The following is a 10,131-nucleotide window of genomic DNA, read 5'->3' as shown; positions in this document are numbered from 1 at the left end:
CTTCCTAGTTATGGCATGGTTCAAGTTGGACAAATAAAACAGTTTCAATCCATGAGTTTTGCCCCTTGGATCACATGTATATTGATACTTGTTACCCTTAAGTTTCTGATCATTGCTAAAATCTCCTCTGAAGTTTGGTAGTAGCAATCACCTCCCTCAAACTTTTTAACACATTTGCAAATAAACCCCCTCTATTTGGATCCTCTAATAAGAGACATAAAAATGTTTATTTTTCAAATTTTCTATTCCAAACCCTTCTTATCTCTTTCCTGAAATTGATTTATTTGCCAAATTTGTCTTTTATATCAATTCCTCAAAGGTAAAGCTGCAACTTTAAACTCGCTTCTTTTTTGTTGTTCATAAGTTTGTATTGTTTTTCTATATAAACCATCCTCAATAGTAATTGTATGGGTATTTTAGACATTTTTATGCTTCTTGTCAGGGATCTACATGCAACTATGTCAAAAAGTTCAGGGGATGTTTCAGCAATGGTCAAACAGTTGAGGGGAGGTTTCAGCAATTGTATAGTCATGAGACTACACGAGAGTAGGGATGCAAACAGATCGGATCGGATTTGAATCAGGGTATATTCGAATCCAATCCGACACTGCTCATGTCGGATCCGGTCCAATCAATAGGACTCAATTTGAATTCGAAACCTATCAGTAAGTCAGATCTTCAAATCTGATCCGATTCAACTTGTTTTCTTTAAAAATTAATAAAGTATACTAATTTAAATAAAGTAAAAACAAAAAATACAAATATTTTTTAATTATTTTCATCATATATATATACATTTTTTATAAAAGAAATAAATAATATAATAAATTTATAAATAAATAAATAACATATATATGTATTATACATATAATTATATTTATAAACATATAATATAGATCAGATTGGATCTTCTCGAATCAGATAGGGGGTGATCCGAATCTGATCCGATTTCTAATCAAATCATATTATTTTGATCCGATCTAATTTGAAGATCCGAATATGGGTGTCAAATTCAATCAAATAAGAACGGATCTCAAATCAAATCATTGATCCAATCCATTTGCACCCCTACACGAGAGGGGGTAGTCCATCTCTCGTACCCCTACTCTGGTGGCAATGGGATTGATCCCAAATCTCCACTACAACCGGCTAGAAAAAATTGTTTCATATAAAGAGAAAAAGAGATGGAGTGAATCTGACCATGTTTGCTAATGGCCCAATAGTCGAGATGGTCACTCGGTATCCCTCTGCTATATAAAGGCGTGAGAATGTAATTGCAAGTTATTCGTGGCAAGGTCAGTGGACCTAGTGATAGGGGCACAACTCGAGTTGGCATTTTACATACTTTAGACGAAGCTCATTCAAATTTTGACAAAAACCCAACCTGGTAGCCCAGCCAAGTTGCACCCCTACCTAGTGCACCCTGTTCTACCCCTTTGTTCCTCACAAAGAACTCTTCACACAGATCACGCATGATACAATCACATCTCTCCGAGTATTGGAAACATCTTTCATGAATAATTACATATAAATACGGGAGATGTTCTTAATGTGCAGTTGAGACATGCTGTAAGGTCTGTGTGAGGAGCAGATCCATTCTGTTTTTATGACTAGCCCCTATTTTTTCTCATTAACTCCCATTTGAACCATTATTTCAAATTTATTTCTCTAATTAATTTTCATTCTTTCACCTGACATTAATTCGCAATTAATTTTCTATTTCTCTCTCCCCTATGCACCATTAATTTTTACCAACTAAACCATTAATTCTCTCTCGTATACAAATAACCAAATTTGAACATGGACATCTAGCTTTGGAAAACAATAAATCCAGCACTATACCATATTTCAAATACTTATGTAACAATGTAAACTCTAGATTTTAACTCACATTCTTACATCCTGGTTCATGCTTATCAACAAATTTAGAAAGCAATTAATTATTAAAACGTGTAGCCTCCAAAATCTCTCCTGAACTATGGGTGTGTCACTTTTTTACTTAAACCAACCAATTGGAATAATTAAAAAACTGATCAAATCGGGTCAAATTGGGTTAGATTGGTCGGTTTCATTAGTTTAATGAACAGCCCTAATTGTAGAGATGGCAAAGGAAAAATTTTAGGAAGCATTTGATAAATTTAGACCTAATCCGCCTCCCTAAACCTCCCAATATGTATTCTCTCCAAACCCATAGTGGGTTAAACTTTTAGAATCCAAATCCTCCTCAGACATGAAAATGCAAAACCCTCCCTGACCCTATCCTCTCCACATTTTATTCTCTTATACCCAAATCCGAGAATTTTATCTGCAAAATCCATTTTAGTTCATTTTCATGGACGTTAAAGATTGTGTAGGTTATTGGTGGGGTGGTTGTATTTTGCTTTTATTTGTCACTCTTTCATGGAAGTCTGGTTTTATCTTCTGGTGTGATATTCTGTCACCCAGTTAACCTGTGACAGAGGCGCAGTGATAAGTCTGCTTTTATCTTGCTTACAATAGATTTTCTTTTTATTTTGATATTATAAAAAAGGGGCAATAGCCTCATTGAGGTCATAAAGGCTAAAGGCCTACAGCCCCTCTGAGCAATCTAACAGCCAAGCCACCCAATTACATCATGAGAGTCCTCTACCTTTGTTCACTCAAAGCACAAGCATCAAAGGTCAATCATTTCTGTTCACAACATGTCTCCAATACCAATAGCACAAAGATCAGAATATCTCATCTCCTGGCTCCAGAAATGTTCTCTAATCCGAAGGGCCTAAGGCTCCCTGTCAAAATTGAGCTCAATCGCTCCCAATGCCAAATGATCAGCCCAACACAGTTTTCTGCCTCTTGATAGATGAGCTTGCTACAAAGCCCACTGAGATGCCACTTTAACTTCTCTCAATAGTATCCATTATCCAATTAGCTACTTGAACTGCTATAACTTTTTTACAACACCAATGAATTAAAGGAAATTTCTCTAAATTAGAAAACAGCAGCATCTGGAAAATCAAGTTGAAAGGATCAAAGGAAATGAATGATGCGGAAAGGAAAATCAAAATAAGAGGTATAAGCAAATTATTCACAACTTGCATAAGCATTATCTATCAATCTATAAGTTAACATAGTCTAAGTAAAAACCAACCAAAGAGAATTCAGCATTTAAAACATGCATCAGTGTATTTCGCCGTTTCCAAATAAAGACATCCGTTCTGTTAAAGTATCTCAAGCATTACAATTAGTCCATATCTCCTCAGCTGCAATTATGCAGGTCCAACCCAGGCTTTATCGCAAAAAGGGAAAAATAATGTCCGCCAAAGACAAGATTGTAAATAAACAACAACCAGTTGGATGGGACCCTATAAATTCTCAGCTACATAACACCTTACAAAGTACCAAAACATAAACAAGAATAAAAGGAGAATTTTCAGAAGCTATTACCCACGGTGAGGTTAAAGGGAAAAAAGAATTCCCTTTAGATTTTAACACTGGACAATTCAATCATCCGAAGCCTTGGGTGAATTTTCTGGTGTCTTCAGAACTGCAGTCATTTTGCCTTTGTGTGCCGTAACTGATGCGCGGAACTCTTCCACTATGGAACCATCCTTCAACTTAAGAGCAAATGTAGATAGACCATCCTTACCTTCACCAGTACTATTCACGCAAGCGAAAGTAACACCTCTCTTGTCCATATTTGTGAGCTTCATGTCTGGATAAAGATTCGCATTCAAGATCAACCTGTAGTTTCCCCTAGCTCTCATTATAAGTCTGGCTTTTTCAGTGCCAGTTGTGGAGACATTCACCTTGAGTTCTCCTTTTCCACGTTCTTTCCACCCTCCATCAAGGTACTCAAACAAGATAGCATCGGCAGTGAAAACTGCCTTCTCATTCTCTTCCCCTGTCTCAACTGGAACCTCCTGCATGGATGCAACATTACTACCCTCACCCTTGGTGGCATTGGATGCTCCGGCAGCACCAAAGAGGGAAGAGTTCCCATTGTTAGAGTTACCAAAACTGAAGGAAGTAAAAGAAGGTGATTTGTCATTCTTCATTCCAAAAAGAGACCCAGAACTAGAACTAAATGCAGGTGCATCTTTTGGAATTGACCCAAACGTGAAAGAGGAACTAGAAAATCCAGTTCCAGCAAGCCCTGTGAATGCATTTTGGCTGCTTGACAACTGTTGGAATGAACTCAAAGGAGCTGTTGCAGCAGCTGGAGGTGTGTTTTCATGTCCATGGTCTTTCTCAGCTTCCTTTTCAGTTTCTGCTGTTACAGCTGGAGATGTATTTCCAGAGCTGTTTTCTTTCTTAGGTTCATTCTCAGTTTCTTCCCCTGCAGCTGCTTCATTTTCATCATTTGTCTCTGGTTTAGTATTTTTATCATTTGTCTCTGGTTTAGTAGCCTCAGCAGCAGGAGTTTCTTTCTCCTTATCAGCAGTAGGTTCTACCTCTGGTTCATCACTCTTATTTTCTGAGTGCTGATTGTTCTTGCCCTCCCCTTCAGGTTCTACCTCTGGTTCATCACTCTTATTTTCTGAGTGTTGATTGTTCTTAACCTCCCCTTCAGGTTCAGCCACCACAGAAGCCTCTACAGTTTCCTTATCCACAGTACCTTTTTCATCTACCCCCTCAGAAGCATCCTTCTCACCACTTGGTTCAGTTGGTTGCACTTTAGGAATAACACTAGCTGGTTCTGAGCTGGGTTGAGTAGGAGGTACCAGGCAAATTGAAGCAAATGGATTGGAAGAAGCAGCAGAAGTAGGTTGATGACGACGAACCTTAACAATTCTTCTGGTTGCCAACACTTCATCACTGGCTCTCTTGAAAGTCCCCATCTCTTGTTCAGGAGCATCTTCCTCATCATCAAGACCAGGGTTATCCCGAGAGAGTTCTCTTCCTGCAACCCTCTTTTTTGAAGGAGGAAGGGTATTTTCTGCACCTCCCATTGAGAACTCACGTATCCAAATAAAGCTAAAGAATTTCTTTCTTTAGTAAATCAAAAGAAAGTAATGTTGCAATCTGCATAAATATTCAAAAATTAAATGGTGAGGACAGAAAAGTCAATCAACAAAACATGAAGGAATAGAAAACGATTTGAACAATTAGAAAGGTCCTTTTCCTAACAGGGGAAGGGGGATATGATTGTATGAGTGTGAAAGGTTAAAATATATTAAAGATATGACCATGCAAGGATATATAGACTTCTGTTAATTCTGAAATGCATTAAACTCCAAACTTAAGGAATGGATCTAGAAACCAAAACTTGTAGTAATAAATAAACATGCACAAAACCAAATCGACTGAAAATCCAGAATTAAGTGCATAAATGGGTGAAAACGTAACCTATAATTTATTTATTTTTTCTATAAGAATTTATTATTTATTTATTTTGTAAGGTACCTACACATTACTTATCTATATCAATAAGCAGGTTTCCCCTAAATTATTTACTGACAAGCTGTATTGCATAGTTTTCAAGGAACCAAGGCAAGGCTAGGCAACAGAACCAAGGTGTTGCCAAGTAAAACAGAAAAAAAAAATATTTCCCAGGGTAGGTTTCATAAACATATTTCCTTGATAATTATCCATAATTTTCATAAGAAAAATATAAACTTCATGTTGAAGAATAGAAAACCAACATAGTCATGAGCAGAAAAAGAAAGATAAAAATTCAAAATAATATAGGGGCTGAACCCCTATTTTTGTTATAGGAAAAGAAGAAAAGAAAAGATGAAAGAAGAAGATGTGGAAGAAGAAAATGTGTTGATTAGACAAAATTTTAAGTTCTTCCTTACTTATTTGTTCAGGTTTTTAAGTCTTTGAGGGTCAATACAGCATTTGGCAATGTCAGTGATGATTAAAACCTAACAAATAAGAAAATAATAAAAAGAAAATAGTATATAAACACACAAAATGAATATTTTAGTCTAGTTACAGGCATAGGACTCAGAGCCTAACATATGTCCATGAGTCTGACTAGGCAAGAAAGAAAAAAATATGGACTCATACACGCATCCAAAGTCAGCATAGTTATTACAAAAAAAATGTGCAAATTCTATCATCATGTGTCCTAGTAGATTGCATAAGTAAAATAGTAAATATGAAAGTTTATCTTTGTACCCTAAAAACCTCTACAAGAAAAATATGGAATTTGTTATGTTAATTAAATCTTCTTTTATATAATACAAACACAAGAAAAAGTAATGGATGAGCATAGCAGAAATGCAAAGGTTGAGATAGATGAGTGAGAAAACTGGAAATGATAGGATAATGAATTTATTGAAAAGGAACCTAGGAAAGAGTAGCTCCAATAGGTGATAAAATGAGGCAGAGTAAACCAAGATAGTTTGGTCACAAACAGAAAAGACCATCTACAGAAACTGTGAGAAGAATTGATCCAGTACAAATTGAAGGGTCTAGAAGAGTTAGGGACAGGCCAAAAAGGGCATTGGTTGAAGTTGTGAGAAATGATTTATGAACTTTTATGAGTTTAATATTTTATTTATCAGAAAGCATCACTAAACGTACGGGCATTAATTGGAAACTATTCATTAAATGATTGACTGAAAATTCATGTGTAAACCCAAATTCTTGGACCAAGAAGAGGGAATCGCAGAAGCAGAAAATGAAGCACAAAACCAATTATATAACTGGAGAAGAACTAGAAATAGAAATAGAAAGTATATATAGTTGAAAAAGAAATGCATTCTCCATAAATAAATGGAAGAACACAAACAGGACTCAGAAGCAGAGAAATACAGGAAGAAGACAAAACTCGGCGGGAAATGAAGCAAAAATAAAAATGTTTAGGAAAAACTAAATGCCACACCAATTTTTTCCACTGAAGGAGCTACAGTTTGAAAGCTAAGCACCTTACACTTCTTCAGAGCCATCTATTTACCTTCACATACCCTAAAAGAAAGCAACCCACTTGGTCCTAAATAAAGTCCAGACGGAGAAGAAACCCAGGAAATCCTTTAATGTTAAAACAAATTTGAAAAAATCAGAGTAGCCCTTATTAAATAAGAAAACCAATCTTGTGTGCATTCCAGCAACCACCATAGCGTACATTCTCCCCAATGATTTTAATTACAATACAGTTTTAATATTTAATTAAATGATGAAAATTTTTAACAGAAACGGAAAACCCTGTGGAAGCAATACCTACTAGGGCAAGAAACTAGACTACGACCTGATTTTTCAAATATCATGAACTGGGCCGCCTAAACCAACACCAGATGTGGATAAAAACCACATCGACTTCCACCCATCACCCATGAACAACCAGCAAAAATCCCCAACAGAAAACAATAAATAAAATAAATAAAACCCCAACAAGAACGAACCCATTTATAAAATAGGAAAAGAAACCTAAAAGCAGCAAAACAAAATAATCAAAGAATATTGAAAAGGAGGAAACCTACCCCGATTGTTGAACAGACGAACCGTCTCAGGGGGAAGAGTTGCAGCAGAGGTAGGGTTTCGTTTCCCTCTGGTTTTGGGAGTGTTTGAAGCACAATTGAGCTGGGGGAAAACGCGAAAATTGATAATAAAAAGAGGGAAATCTCTTCTCTTCTCCCCCCTCTCTATCTCTCTCTTTATTGGGCCCTGGCTCGAATCGAATCGAGCGAGTTTCGACTGTCGAGTGACCTCCCTGGCTCCCTCTGCTTACATGTGCATCCCGGAACGGATTTATCGTCCCTGCTTGTCTACCTGAGGAAGACAACCAGGATTGTACTCCTTAATCCACATCCGTTAGAATGGAATCCCCAGAACTGTCAACTGCAGACGAAACCCGTCTGATTGTAATCTTTTATCTCAAATGTCTATGGTTAGATTTCTGTCTGTTCACATTTACTATATGCTATCAATCCCCTATTATAGAAGATTCCATTGCAACGACATCAACCCCAGGAAGACAGCTAGAAGGGAAGACATTAGATTTACACACTTGGCATTCGTTTTTGTGTCGGGTTTGGCACCGCTAATCGAACCAACCAACGGTCTAACCCGGAACCGGGCACCGCTAATCGGGATGGTACCCTGATAAGTGATAACTTACCCCGGCTGTAAGAACAAAGAAGTCGTCCATCGGGGTGGAACCACCGAACCGAGTTCAGATCTGCGCCCCACAACGTCCCACAATACATCCCTGCCGTGTATTGGATATATCTCTCGATGATGATATTATCAATCTGGAATTATCATCCAGAAATGTTCTCAATACACAGAAAGGATGTGCTGTAGGACGTTGTGGGGCGCCTCAAACTTAATGGAGGGTCAACACCAAAAATCGGCATTGTCAAAAAAACTAATAACCATTTGATAATTTTAAATTTACAGAAATATATAACTTTTTTGTTCTTTTTGTGGGCCGATGAAGACCTCCTCTACGTCCATGTAAGCCCAATGAATATTGGGTCTCAACTTTGATGGTGTCTCAAGTAAACATGAGAGACCCAAAATTTGTTCGGAGAAGTATGGACAGGTTCATTGCAAAATTCTGATTTTCATTGCAGATCTACAATATTTCAGAGATCAATTATCCCCACCCTATGCACTAATGCCCGCCCGTGAATTAACATCAATTCCGAGCTGGCATACGTTGGTTCGTTCATAACAAGGGAGAGGTTAAGGAGGATGTCACCCATAAAATTAAAGCAATATAGGTAAAATGGAGGGGTGCATGAAAGACCATCAACACCCCCCATAAGAAATGATTTGTTGCAATTTGAAGGGATTAAAAGGGACAGGGGTAGATCAAAAAGGACATAGGTATAAATAGTAAGAAATAATTTAAACACCAATAATTTAATTAGAATGGCAAAAGAAAGATCCATGTAGCCAAACCCCATATAATAAGAACAACGCGTGTATGATGATGATGAATTATCCAATAGTTTCCTCAATTATATCAATTACACCTTTCTTGTAACATTTGGGGGAGTTCATGGAATTGGCATAATAATAACAATAAATAAATGTTTTTTCTTTTCTAAATGCCTATAGCCTAATCGTCCTATCCAATATAATATAAAGTGGGTAATGGATAAGTGAGACAATTTCCAATAACCTAATTGTGTAGCTAGGACAATCTCTCATCAAACGAACAAGGGCTACACAAATTGGTAGTGGCTCATTTTCCATTGGGGGACAGGGGTCATGAGGCTACACAACCCTCCAACCCTAAGTGACAGTGGGATTTGATCCCAACAACCCAAAGAATGTACCAGCTAAGCCACCATCACTTGGTGGTAGGGGGGCTGGGTATTGCACATGCGATTATATATAGTTTTGGGTCTATAGCTTTTATGTATAAAATGTTATATAATATGTGTATAAAATTTATTTTATGCTTGTATAATATAAAATATTTTAATAACAGGTGTTATATTATAATATTTATATATAAACTATAAACTATAAACTATAAAATAAGATAACATATATATATATATATATATATATATGTGTGTGTGTGCGCGCACGTGTATGTGTTAAAACAAGTTTGAAGTTTTGGGGCTAAGCTTTGCCCTGAAATTTGTAAGCCTAAACTCACACTAGGCTTGATCACAAAACCTAGGCCTAAGCCTAGAGTTTTCTAGGGTGGGTTAATATGATCACCCCTCATTGGTGGGGGTTATTTGATGTTGTTTAGTTGAAACATGCAATACATACAAATTGCCTTTCTTGAGATGAAGTCTAATCATTCTAGCTGAATTGACTCATATATGATGTGACAATAGACACACATCATCATCCTCATCATCATCATTATCCAATCCTTTTCCCAACATCAACATGGGGTCTTCTACATGAGTCCTATTTTATTGATTTATTTTGTTTAATGACATTTATTGTGAAATTGCAATTGCATTTTTTTTTTACTTTTTTTTACCCATGTCCTTTTTGGTCTACCCCTTGCCCTTTTAACCTCCATTCAACTCGTAACAAAACACTTTCTTACTATGAGTGTTGTCGATGCTTTTCTATGCACATGACAAAACCATCTTAGCCTACTTTAACTTTATCACCTACTTGATAAGTTCTTATGAATGATTCAAATTATAATCCTATAATTTCTATTTTTTTCGCTCATTCATCCCATCATATGCATCTTAACACACTCATTTTTAGGACACCTTACTT

General features: G+C 36.6%; 1 protein-coding gene across 1 annotated transcript; it reads right to left on the bottom strand.

The window, feature by feature from the left end:
* Positions 1–3,143: 3,143 nt before the first annotated feature.
* On the bottom strand, positions 3,144–7,768 carry LOC104592259 (nuclear pore complex protein NUP50B-like). Its single transcript, XM_010251524.3, has 2 exons — positions 7,407–7,768; positions 3,144–5,001 (listed from the first exon to the last, which is right to left on the bottom strand). The coding sequence occupies exon 2, from the start codon at positions 4,926–4,928 to the stop codon at positions 3,480–3,482; it is 1,449 nt and encodes a 482-aa protein (XP_010249826.1). The 5' UTR covers positions 4,929–5,001; positions 7,407–7,768; the 3' UTR covers positions 3,144–3,479.
* Between the last annotated feature and the right edge of the window lie 2,363 nt (positions 7,769–10,131).

Source organism: Nelumbo nucifera, chromosome 8 (assembly GCF_055504915.1).
Source record: "Nelumbo nucifera cultivar China Antique chromosome 8, China Antique-T2T, whole genome shotgun sequence".
NCBI classification, from domain to species: Eukaryota; Viridiplantae; Streptophyta; class Magnoliopsida; order Proteales; family Nelumbonaceae; genus Nelumbo; species Nelumbo nucifera.
The sequence above is the reverse complement of the archived record's forward strand: the minus strand, read 5'-3'. Positions and strand labels throughout refer to the sequence as shown.

Coding starts and splice junctions, on each gene's coding strand:
- LOC104592259 (XM_010251524.3), bottom strand. CDS start 4,928: ATGGGAGGTGCAGAAAATACCCTTCCTCCTTCAAAAAAGAGGGTTGCA.